The sequence below is a fragment of the Sander lucioperca genome, chromosome 12, assembly GCF_008315115.2.
Source record: "Sander lucioperca isolate FBNREF2018 chromosome 12, SLUC_FBN_1.2, whole genome shotgun sequence".
NCBI classification, from domain to species: domain Eukaryota; kingdom Metazoa; phylum Chordata; class Actinopteri; order Perciformes; family Percidae; genus Sander; species Sander lucioperca.
In genome coordinates, this window is record NC_050184.1 from 12052803 (window position 1) to 12065980 (window position 13178).

Sequence of the window (13178 nt, forward strand, 5' to 3'; positions counted from 1 at the left end):
ACTATAATCAACATGCATATGTAAACTCTTCCAGTGGCACATGAAATGTTTATAACCCCTTTTTTTCTATATCTGCATTGTTAGTTGTAATTTAAGCTGTTGCTGTTGCAACATGTGTATTTATACTCCTCTAGCTGGTTGTTCTCTAAGGAGATTCTGATGTAAATGTACTTTACTGTAGATGGCTTTATGTATAAAGAGTAGAAAATGGTTCATTTACTATTATGACTGTAATTTATATGAACAAAGATTTGACAAATAGTACATTACATAACTGTAAACCTTTCAGTTTCATTTCTAGTACCACAATAAATATAAATACTGTAATACACTGGATGTTTGCTGGATCTCTGCACACTGTAAATGTTTAACCACTGAAATAAATACTTCCATTTTATGTTGTGTGGAATTTTTAACAGTTTATTGTGGAAAAAGTCAAACATCTCTACAATTGCTACATCTAACATTTCTTCAGCTGTGTTCTGGCCTTAAACTGGGTCATGACTCTGTTTCTGTTTGTCTGCACATGGACAAAACACAAGGAAACTATAAGTATCTTTTTAGTCCCGCAGAGGGTCAAATCACCCAAAAAAATCAAATGTGGTGAGAATATTTCAGAGCCTCCTTACTGCTGTATCTTCATTTTGTGGCACAATTAGACATACAAGTAATATGTACATACTATCTACACATTATTTCATATTTATAATTACAGTCAAGCTTTTCCTCATTTGGATGAGTCAGCTGCGTCCATTGATGTGACATTGGTCGCCTGTTATTATGGGCTCCTGGGACTCCTTCCTGCTCCTCTGCAGCTTTGGCATGATTGGAGGTGCAGCGTGACTCACAGTAATGTGGCTGCTTCTGTCCGGCTGCAGGTCAAAGAGAAAATCTTGTTGATGCAAAGTTGCTTCACATTTAAAGGTATTCAACATCACCTTGGCACATGAATATTTCTTGCAAACACAAACTTTTTTTGCGAATCAACAAAAACCTTGACTGACTTTAAAGGGGCTGTAAGTTAAAAGTGTTTGTTTTATCTTCCATCGACCATAACGTGTTGTATTTCCTATAAAACCCTGAGGACTTTCAAAAGAATCTGTGCTTCCAGCTGCATTTCCATGGAACACCCACAGAACAAAATTGACAAAAAATAAACCAGAATGCTTTTGATCTCAAACAAGTTTGTACAAGTTGATTTTCATTCCAAACTTAACCAAACCAGGAGTTAGGAAGGTTGCATGCAGAACTGTAAAACACTGCAGCATGCATTAGAAAATGGTCAGCAGTGATGGAAAGACATTGTATGTAGTAAATGGGCTAAAACAGTGGTTCTTAAATCTTAAACCTGCATTGACTGATTGTTTTGACCTCTTGGTGGCAATACAAACAAACTACACACAACATTGGCACACTAAATGCATTTATATAGCACTTTTCTACCTTACCTCCTCATTCACCCATTCACACAAACACACCAATGTAATGTAAGGTGCTTGCCTGCCCATTGGGAGCAACTTGGGGTTCAGTGTCTTGCTCAAGGACACTTCAACATGCGGACAGGAGAAACCAGGGATCAAACAGCCAACCTTAATGGATGACCGATCTACTGTACCTCCAATCTACAATCACTTTTTAAGTTCACCTGAATAACTTACTAGAATTGGCACATCCTGCAGATACAGAGCAGCATTGGCATTTATTTGGAGTAATGTATGTACTGTATGTCCAATATTCACTATCTTTTAGCTTTGTTTTGGTCTAACCCAACTACTGAGGGAAATATCTGGCACTTAAGCTGTTAAATGCTCCTATGACAAAGTAGTGACAAAGTCACAAAGAATTTACCAACTCTGCAGTTCCCCTCAGCTCCATTAGGTCTTTTAGCTCATTGTTTTAAAGGTCAATACATTGTTCTTATCCATTTTATATTCCTTCAAAGATGTCAGACAGCACAGTTCTAACCTGTTGTAATTGAAAAATCAGGTACCGATAATCCTCCAGACAGGTACAGGAGACTCGCAGGGGCTCTACCAGCTCACCTAAAACACAAAAGCATATATATGAAATACCTGTATTCCTCGCTGCACTTAGTTTTGCTATAATTCAATTGTACATTTAGCTAAAAATGTATGTCAAATGTGTGTACAGTATACCTATCAGCTCAAACTCCAGCCGCCCAGGCAGGGCTGACCTCTCCACCGCTTTGATGCTGTGTCGGGGCAACCTGCCCTGTTAGAGGTGACATAGAAGAGAAGGAAATGCTTTAAGTTGTGCGGGAATTTTCACTTGTCATACATGATCATGATTGTACAAGAACCTAATTTAAGCTACTAACTGAAATGCATTGAGTGATGTTGTAGGCGGAAGGTGTGAGTTACAAAATGTTCCACCCACGCTTTATTTCATGTGTCAAAAGAACAAGCACTGTGTAAAGATTACTGTGACACATATTCATGCCACAGTGGTTGAGGATGTATTATTATGGATTTTTCCCATAGAGTCATTTTACACTACCTCATATCTTATATTCAGACGATTGTTGTCTACTGACAGTAGCAGGAGGTCTCGAGGAAAGAGAACCATCAGTCTTTCTTGGAGTCCCTGAAAGAACAAAGCCAGCAATGTTACTGTTACTGTTGCATTAGCTGCAATACAGGTGACAAAATACTGTGACACTTGAAATAATGTTCTCTACAATATAGTACGGGCACTATTTACCATATTCGCATGTGGCACAAGTAGCATTTTAAAGGACAATTGTAGTTTATCACAACTGTCTTAATTTTGTCCATCATTCCTATTAGTAATAATTATATTACTAATATATAATTATATTACTCTGCGTTAATTGCTGTGATATGCTTCCGTGGCTATGTTGCTAGAAAGTCAGAGGGGGCAAGAAAAAGTAAAAAAATATTTGTCTTTGTTGTAGCAATATAAACACTACACTTACCATGTTCAATAGAAAAGATGGCCAAATTACTCAAATAAGACACTAGTTGTAGTTTACTTAAATTATCTTTTAACATAAAATAATCATTTCCATTGTTGATTTCAGATACTAGCACAGTTAGTGTGTTAAATAAATGAGACCATCACTGAGAGCAGCCGCTACAGTACATGCCACACAGGCTGTAGGTGGTGCCAGAGGAGCTGGATTTATTTTTTAAATTACCAGCTTCATATAGTTCTACTGGAACATAGGGTCAGTTTCAGCAAATATGACAGAAAGTTAGTTTTATAAGTCTTACCTACTGCATCTTTAAAGGTCCAGTAGTATGCTGATTTTCAGGTTCATACTTGTATTTTGGGATTCTACTTGAACATGTTTATGTGCTTTAATGTTCAAAAAACATTATTTTTCTCATACTTTCTGTCTGACTATAGACCTACACCCTCAGCTGAGTAATGACGGCACTGTAGCGGCACTTTCTACCTGTATACTGTAGTATAGTTGTGACATCACAACTGTACGGAAGTCCTTACGGCTCGTTTCTGAATACAGGCTGTGTGCAATCTCTGTGGATTGAGCGTTTTGATACTATTAGTGTTGTCAAACGATTAAAATATTTAATTTCGATTAATCATATCAATGTCATAGTTAACTCGCAATTAATCGCACATTTTTCTCTATTCTAAATGTCCCTTGATTTCTTTTTGTCCCATTATTTTTTCTCATTTTAATGCTCTTATCAACTATACTGTTTTATAATATAGTATTTTCTTTTTTCTTTTTTTTTTTAACCGAGCACCTTGTTGAATTCTATTTGTCTGTTCTGTATGTTCAAAAATATAAAACAATAAAAAGTTGATCTAAAAAAAAAGGAGTAAAAAAAGGCGAAAACAACCACTAGATGGGAAAGGGGTATTTTACAATAACTTTGAATGCAGCACGAGGCTGGCGAGGTGAGGCTGAGTCTGTGTTTTTCAGACAACAGCAGCTACAGTCTGATGTTAGAAGTCTCTCCAGTGAAATATAGTCACACTTTACACTGTTTAGCTGTCAGCATTTTAACCGTGTTTACTCCAGCTGCTAGCTAACAGTAGGCTAACGTTAGCTGCTGCTAAGTGTAGTGTTAACTAACATCCCGTGCGGCGATGTTTCAGTTCCCTCTAATGTCCGTTTTCGGAGCATCAGAGAGAAGCGCAGGCATATAAGTGGCACCTAAATAAGACACCGAAATCTGCGTTGCTATTCGGTCTGGTAGATAACGGTCGTTAAGGCACCGGGTCTCGGACCCCCCCCACCAAATAAAAACTCTTTGGATCTACACGATTCACGTGGATGACATTTTCCCATTCAAAATGGCGATTTTTGCCGAAAAGCGACTAGTTTGCAGGTATGTACTACTCTTTGGCCAGCTCGCAAGCCCAAACAAGTGTGCCTGTTGTTTTGTTTCCGGTCTAGCTAGATCCGGTGTGGTGTTGTAGTTTTTCTAACGTTACTAGTTGTTGCAACAGCATGTGAAAAAAACTACAAAGTTTGCTAGGCCAAAAAGAACGTTAATCTCGCGATAAAAAAAATTGATGGCGTTAAAATGGGTTTGCGTTAACGCCGTTAATAACACGTTTAACTGACAGCACTAATATATATATATATACATAGCACCCTCAACCTGCTTTATAATCAGAAAAGACATGGAAATCTCACTTTTTACAATATTGGACCTTTAAACATGTTTATAATACAAAAAAGAAAAAAAGGATGATGAAAACTGGTCCAAACATGTTTATCCACTTCAGAAAAGGTATTAAGATTAAATCTCTTTGCAACATATGGGAACTGTGCTTGTAGGATATGTGGTCTTGATTGTCAGAGGTATTCTTGTAAGGGGCGGTTTATCTGACATAAAGTGGTAAGTATGGAAGGCCAGAGAGGACATAAGTTAAAAAAAAAAAAAAAAAAAAGCCAGGTCCAGAAGTAAATAGTTGCCATGCTGACAATAAGTAATTCTTGCTCTCAAATGATTTGATCTGTGCTGATTTGCAGATTCTTAATACAGTGTGAGAGAGTATTTATTACCTGTCTCTGTTTGTTGATGACATGGACGATAGATATGTATCCCGGCTCACCCATGTGCTGTATTGGCGAGCCCTCCCACTGCCATATGGGAGCTTGCAGCAAGTAAATTTTCAGTTCTTCTCTTTTCCAGTGCTCATCACAGGGTAACTAGGGGAGAAATGTGGTGTGTGATTGATTTGTTAATTACAACTTAATCAGGCTGCTTCTTCATGTAGAGTTGTAATCAGATGTACAGCAGTAAGTTAGTTTTTACAAGATAGGAGAGCGCGCAGTGGGAGGGACTAATGGGTTTTGCCAGTGACTGGTATCTCCTGTCTTCTATGTGTTGCATCCACTTCTGTAACTCTCCAGCACTGGAACATATGAAGATCTTGGAGTCCACCATTGGACCTGGATGAAAGAGGGAACAACATAAATCGTGCTCAGTACTTTACAATGTGTTGGCGTGTCTTAGCTGAACTTGGAAATTTCCACTGACTCACTACTGATCTCAAACATGTGTGGTGAACGTGACGTGTCAGGGTCCAAGGAGACGACTTGCAAGGAAAGTCCGGAAAGGGGAAGGATGCCCTGCGAGATAAGAGAACACAAAGTGTAAAAAGAAAAAAATGTGCTTCAGCTTCCTCCGCTCCGAAGAGATTATTATGCATTTTTATTATTATTGTCACCTTAAAAATCTCTTATGGCTTATGTGTGGTTGTCCATTTACACATCCAGCAGATACAGAGTCCTCTTGTCCTATTCCCTCACCTTTTAGTTTGATTTTATGCCTTCAGCAACTCCTGAGAAAAAAATATGTATTATGTATTTAGCTGCTATATTCTCCACTATGGTCATCGGCTAGTCGCTGTCTGTCTGCCGCCTGGTGCTGTGCAGGTAAATGACAAAGGGTTTATTAAAGGTTTTTCCTTGAAAACAGCTGCTTGTTACTGCGGAAAGTTAATGAGAGCTCTGTATGACTTTTTATCACTTTTATTCAACATATTATACTATGACTTGTTTATGACTTTTTTCGACATACATTACAATGACTTTTTTCAACATGCTATACTTTGACTTTTTTGACATACTATACTATGAGTTTTTAATCACTTTTTTGGACATACTACCCTATGACCTTTTTATCACTTTTTTTTGACTTACTATACTATGACCTTTTTCAACATAAAAAAGACTATGACTTTTATAAAAATTTTTGACTATGACATTTTCATCACTTTTTTCTACACTATGACTTTTTTCGACGTACTATACTATGACTTTTATTATCACTTTTTTCGACATACTATACTATGACTATTTTCAACATACTATACAATGACATTTTTGTCACTTTTTTCAACATAATATACTTTGACTATTTTCAAAATAATATACTAGTAATTTTGTATCACTTTTCTCAACATACTATACTATGACTTTTTTTGACATGCTATACTATGACATTTTTTTTATATACTATACTATGACTTTTTATGATTTTTCTCAACATACTATACTATGACTATTTTTGACATACTTTAGTATGACTTTATCACTTTTTTCAACATACTATACTACGACCTTTTTCAACATACTTTACTATGACTTTTTTATCATTTTTTTTCGACATTATATACTTTGACCATTTTCCACATAATATACTAGAAATTTTGTATCACTTTTCTCAACATACTATACTATGACTATTTTGGACATACTAAGACTTTTATATCACTTTTTTGGACATACTATACTATGATTGTTTGCAATGTTTATGTTGGTGCAGAGGCTCAGAGGTTAGTACAGCTTCAACTAGCACCAGCAAGTGTGTAGTGCAAACTGTGACCCTTGGTTCGAATCCCAGTCTGGGCTGGGCCATTTTGTGTGGAGTTTGCATGATCTTCGAGACTTTCTTTGACATACTATACAATAACTTTTTATGACTTTTTTAAGAAATACTATACCATGACTATTTTGGACATGCTATACTATAAGTTTTTTGGACATACTATACTATGAGGTTTTTCGACATACCATACTATGACTTTTTTAATCACTTTTTGGACATACTATATAATGACTGTTTTCAATGTTTATGTTGGCACAGTGGCTCAGAGGTTAGTACAGGTTGAACTAGCACCAGCAAGTAGGCGATGCAAAATGTGACCCTTGGTTTGATACCCCAACTGGGCTGAACCATTTTGTTTGGAGTTTGCATGTTCTTCGAGACTTTCTTTGACTCATAGTAAATCGACCGGCCTAAATGAGTGAAATCCAGCAAAATTTCCGTAGGCAACAGAGCAATCCCGGAAGTGGAACGTTGAGGATATAGACTATTCCAGCTGTAATCAAACCTTGCCCTGGCTTTGATGTTTAATTATCACACCTGTTTATTTATAAACTGCTTGTTATTGAGATTAACTGAAAGAGCCCTGGTAAACTTCCCATTGAAGAAGCCTCAAAAAAGCCTAAACAATACGTGGTATCAATATAATGACCTTACCGTAAGCCCCACAAAGCATTTGTGAACATATTTATATATACTTTGTGTGGATAAAGTTAAAAATGTGTGTGTGTGTGTGTGTGTGTGTGTGTGTGTGTGTGTGTGTGTGTGTGTGTGTCCTGAGTACGTTTACACCTGTACTTAGAGCTTTCTACTTGTGAGCCGATCACTCGGGATTTTAATATAAGGTCAAGACGGGGCCTCTCTCTACATATCTATATGTTTATATGTCTTTCTCTGACCAATATGTCTGTCTGCTGTAAAGAAATGGTGGCGCAGATAGGCAAAACATTTGAACCCCTATCATGTCTTACTCTTTATTTTGTATCCTTCATCCCTTTCCCACTTTTTTAGCTATTACTACTTCACCTGCTTTCCAAGTCTTATTTACGGATCAAAACCTAATTCAAGCCTAAAAATGTTCCGCATCTTTCATTCATTTGGGGTTTTATACAACTTATAAATTATTTTCGTACTTTTTGAAGTTGTGTTCAAAAATGTTGAACACAGCTGATTGAGATTTCCTAATTTGACCCACCCATTTCCCATTTTACCAACTCATTCATCACTCTTTCAGTTACTTCTTCATCCAAATTTAAGCCGGCAATTCAGTTTAGCATCAGCTTTTACAAATACTTTCATACCATATTGGTGTCATTCGGGGCTTTTTTAAGACTCTTATTAATTAGAACCATTTCGACTTTTCCACATTTCCCTACAACTTCACCTTCTTACACATTTTAACCAGCAATTCAGTGTTGCGACAGCTTTTTAAAAAACCTTAAAATATTCCACTTTTGTTTGATACATTATTGGTATTGTTCAACATTTCAATAAAATTCATACTAATTAAAACCATTCCCAGTTGTCCAACTATTCTCACTACTTCACCTTCTTTCTACATAATTATGCCAGCAATCCAGTTTAGCTTTAGCAATTTTGCGTTTCAGCATTCACAAAGCATTTTCTGCAGGAATGCATTTTCTGCAGGAAATGCATTTTCTAGTTTTAAAGTAAAATGCACAAAGAATACCTCATAAATAAAGTCTTGTCGAGAGTGGTCCAGAGAGAGGATCAGCAGGTGGAAAGAAAACAACACAAGGAAGTGTTCACTGGTTTCCTGTGGGGGACAAAATGAAGAAACAACACCAAAACACTAAACAAGCAGCAGAACCTAAACATCATGCAGCATTGGCTACTGACTAACGATCTGTGGGCTCACAGTATCAGAGGCTCCATCAATTGTTCACACAGGCATGAGAATAAAACTCACTATTTTCAATAAAAGATGTTGTTTGCCAGATGTTTATCGTACTGTTCCAACAACTATTACAACTCACAAACAAAAATGATTCTGAAAGAGAATTTCAGAATATGCCCCTTTAGGATGATGTATTGATGGAGCCGCACCTCATCACTCCCACCTGACCCCCATGTACAGCTCAGTGTTACCTGTGTGTAGCTGTTATAGAGAGACACCAGGGAGGAGTGGATGATCTCTCCATACATGTGGGCAGGTTGGCCCTCCCACTCTCTGATTGGCTGGTGGGAGTAAATCCTGTGGTGCAACTCATCTCTGCTCCTGCCCCACAGCACCACCTACAGACACAAAACTGTATCAGCCCATATTTCTTGATTTAAATATTTTAGAGCTTTTGTAGTGTTATCCCTTAGTTGTAATTAACCTTCTATGGTGCTGTTCTTAGTTATAAAGTAAGGATCCTGCATATTGTATGTGACGAAATGTTTTTTTTACACATGTGCCTTCTCATATCATTGCCCCCATCAGTATGTATGTGGTCAGATGTTTCACAGAGCAATGAGTCATGCATTACACAGCAAATTTGAGTTTGTTTCCCTGTTGCAAGCCTCAAATCATTGTTGTTTGAGCAAAATGTTGCACAATTCAGGGGGATTTGGTATCTAAAATTAAAACAGTGTCAATTAGGACTGTGTTGTGCTATTCTCTTGGGGTTTGGATGCTTCATATTTGTCATTCAAGTGGAAAGAAGTGTAAAAACTCAAGTTTTTGTGGCAGTGTTTCCTCCCTCTTTTATTTCCTGTAAAGTTTGAATCACACCAAACAAGTAATGCAGAATCTCTCACTTTTTGTCATGGAAATTCCTACAGCGTGTAAACAGTGTCTGCTGGCCTCAACACAAATAACAGCACCGAGTGGAAATTGTTAACATTCGTGTGTGGCACATCTCACCACTCGCCATCTCGCACTAAAAAATTTTACATTGTTTGCCCAAAGTGAGCTACACATTGTGTGAACAGTGCATGATAGATTTTATGCTTGTGTCTTTGTCACTGTCCTACACAACACACACACACACACACACACACACACACACACACACACACACACACACACACACACACACACACACACACACGCACGCACGCACACACACACACACACACACACACACACACACACACACACACACACACACACAGACTGACCTCTTGTTCCAGGTGTCGTACTGAAGGGTAGCGCGGTGGTGGTGGTGGCTGCTGCTCATCTCTGCTGCTCCTCACTGACAGCTGAAGCCTGGTCTCTCCCAGACTCCACACCCTGAATAAACACATTTCATCAAATGTTCACGTTAATACTTTTCACCAGACAGCATTGTCACATAGCAGCAGTCAATGCTAAGGGCAAAGTAGCTCAGTGGTTTTCGTGGCCTCATTGTAGCACGGATGTGGGTTCAGTTTCTGGTCCTGTCTGTGCAGTGTGAATGTTAAAGTGCATGTTCTTTTTGGTTCTGTCCTGCTGTTCAAAGACACGTGAGTCAGGCAGACTGGAGACTCAAAACTATAATTGTGTGGTCCTGTTTGTAAGTGTTTCTTTGTGGTGCATGCTTGGACTGGCTTCAGCCATGGTGAGCCTAAAAGAAAATAAATAGAGATTGAAGAGCATTCGAGCATATCACAATTTAAATGACTTGTCTTGACCCCCCCGCAGTCCAGCAGCAACCAGACATAATCAGATTACAGTAGGCAGAGCAGAGACAGACCCACCTGCTGACCCTTCACCGCCATATTTTGTAGCCTGTGCTGCACATACTAATTCTATGCAGGTTTTGAATGTGTACTATAATGGACGTAAACAGAAAAAGTACAGTAAAAACATGCAAACAAAAAATGCTTGATTTTTGAGTAGGATGTCACCCACTATTGTCCTACAATACAGTGCACAAAGGAAGCAGAGGAGCAATAGACGATATTCCTAAAATAAAATAAAAATAAACTTGCAGCCAATGAGATCCCACTGCTGCCATATTCTTAAGAAGCTAAATATGTTAAGTTTTAAACCTGTCCATAAACCCCTAATTAGCAGTGACATGGTGGTACCTCTCAGGGTTCCTGGCCCAGTAACTCTAGTTGTTTGTTGTTTGTTGTTTACTTGCGTATTTCTTTTTTCTTTTTTTTCTCTTTATATTTCTACTCCACTACATGTCCTGTGGGAAATATTGTACTTTTTACTCCATCTGATAACTTTAGTTACTTTACAAATTATCATTATAATATAAAATATGATCACCAAACAAATTGGAATCTATTTTTGGATAACGATAAGACTTTATTGATCCCTTGGTGAAATTCACAAGTTACCGCAGTATATGTAGTAAAAAAAACTGCAATATTAAAGCTGTGGACACATGAATGCATCAATAATTACAATTCAATAATATAATACATATGATTCTGTAATGAGCCATTCTGCATAATGTGTACTTTTGCTTTTAGTACTTAAGTATATTTTGATGTTACTACTTTTGGACAGAAATGTTGAATACAGGACTTTTTCAGTACCTTCTTCCACAGCTGCATCTTTGTAACAAACATCTTTGTCTGCGTTGCAGAATACAAACATGAGTGGGCTGCAACCATAAGTAGTAAGCATTAAACAGCCACACATAAGGGCTACTGTTGTAATTAGCCTCTGCTAATCCCCCAGCCTAGAACGAGCAGGGATTTGTCCCGCCCTGACTTTGTATTAAACCCCTCCATGCTTCAGCCATTGCCTTATAGTAATCTGCTAATCACGTCAGTGCAGCATCACCGAGTTCTCATGTTCATGTTTAGTAAATAGGAGCCAATTAGTTCTTCTGCCTTGTTGTTCTTCTGGGTGCTGAGGAGTGGAAATCATATGGATGTAATGTGTTCTTCTGCAGGTGTTTTCATCATGGTTAGAGTTTATAATTGAACCTTTTTCTTCACTGCTTTACCTGGAAGTTTTCTTGCGTAATAGCACATCCTGTTACATTGTCAAAACAAACATGTAGTGTGTACATCCTGGAAATGGTATCACTGAATACTCTGCAGCTTTGAAAATGTTTATATATCCTCTTGTTTTACATATTCAGCCTAAAAATGATGCATGACATGTCACAGAAAAACCACGTGCTTTCTTCACTTCACAGAATGTCACAGCTTCCTCCTACAGAACTCACAAAACCACATTTGAACAAACATAAAAGGTACTCTCTTGAAAACAGTAAAAGCACAATAAAGATGACTGAATCTGCATTTTGCTCTAGGATCCAAGTACTACATTCATAATGTGTAAATTCCCCACCATTACTTTTCTATTTATTCTGAGCTTCAAATTGAAAGCTTGTATTTGTGTCTTACCCTAAATTGTCTCCAGAGAGTTCCAGGAGCTCGATCTCATCAGGGCCAACCTCGTCCACTCCAGTATGCCTCTGGGTCACACTGCAGCATCCCATGATGGACGAGGAGTCTGTCTCTCTCCGCCTGTCTCAGCTTCTAGTCCACACACTGAGCACCATCTGCCCAGACAGTCATCCCCACTGGGTTTGTGTGTGTATATGTGTGTGTGTGTGTGTGTGTGTGTGTGTGTGTGCCACACTAAAACCAAAGAGATAACATAAAAACAGGGGCTGGTTGGGTCCAAAAGAGGATATTGTGAGCTGGAGACGAGGAGGGAGGGGGTGGTGCTGCTAAGCTCTAGTTCCCCCTTTCTGTCAGCATGTAGTTTATATTTCCATAAAGCCACGAGAACGAAAGGTGTTGAAGCTTTTTGAAGAGGAATTGAAGATAAAAGTGGCAAGAAGTGTTTGTCGAGTTGCAGCGTGGTAGTTGTTCCTTCCTTCCTGTCAGTTGGCTGTCTGCAGAGAACTGAGCAGCTTCCTCAGTTTGTTTTTTTTAGACTCTGAACTCAAACTGGGAACCTACTGACACTTCACCATGACGACTAAACAACGGTTCTATTGTCATCCAAAGTAAACCATCTTTAGATATAAAAATACAGCTGCGACCGATATTGCACCTCTTCACATTGACAAGTCAGGCTCTCTGATGCTCTCAGCCTCCTTGTTGAGAAGCGTGTGGATGAAGCAAGCATCCTGTTGGGAAAGATGGGACCATGCCTGCCTGTGTTTACATGCAAAGAGCCTGAATATGGATAGGCGAGTGAGATAATTACGAGTTATGAAACAGAGAGGTAAAGTGCTGCAGTCAAAACAACAAGCCACAACAACTGAAAAGTGGAGCCTTGTGTTGATCTTCCTGGCTAGAATTACAGTAGGATGTTGGGAGGGTTTGTACACTATCATGTCTGAGTGTTTCTGGCTTTCCACAGGGCAGGAGCTGTTTCTGTGAAGTGACGCAACTTGATGTAAGATGACGGTGATG

General features: G+C 38.4%; 1 protein-coding gene across 2 annotated transcripts; it reads right to left on the reverse strand.

Annotated features, from left to right (window-relative positions):
* Positions 1-404: 404 nt before the first annotated feature.
* LOC116040878 lies at positions 405-12817 on the reverse strand. 2 transcript variants are annotated; one of them, XM_036008088.1, is made up of 11 exons: positions 12156-12817; positions 9981-10092; positions 8922-9110; positions 8545-8631; positions 5509-5596; positions 5280-5416; positions 5027-5173; positions 2518-2604; positions 2157-2232; positions 1966-2042; positions 405-872 (listed from the first exon to the last, which is right to left on the reverse strand). In XM_036008088.1, the coding sequence occupies exons 1-11, from the start codon at positions 12248-12250 to the stop codon at positions 741-743; spliced, it is 1227 nt and encodes a 408-aa protein (XP_035863981.1). In that variant the 5' UTR covers positions 12251-12817; the 3' UTR covers positions 405-740. The 2 variants fall into 2 exon arrangements, with proteins under 2 accessions (XP_035863981.1, XP_031142442.1); XM_031286582.2 differs by having other exon boundaries at positions 8964-9110; positions 12156-12808.
* Between the last annotated feature and the right edge of the window lie 361 nt (positions 12818-13178).

What these genes read in the sequence shown, in the direction of transcription:
- LOC116040878 (XM_036008088.1), bottom strand. Translation starts at nt 12,250, where the DNA reads ATGGGATGCTGCAGTGTGACCCAGAGGCATACTGGAGTGGACGAGGTT. An exon ending in GGTCAGGTGGGAGTGATGAG is followed by an intron (nt 8,632 to 8,921) that starts GTGCGGCTCCAT and finishes TGTCCCCCACAG; the next exon opens with GAAACCAGTGAACACTTCCT. An exon ending in GACAAGACTTTATTTATGAG is followed by an intron (nt 5,597 to 8,544) that starts GTATTCTTTGTG and finishes CTTATCTCGCAG; the next exon opens with GGCATCCTTCCCCTTTCCGG.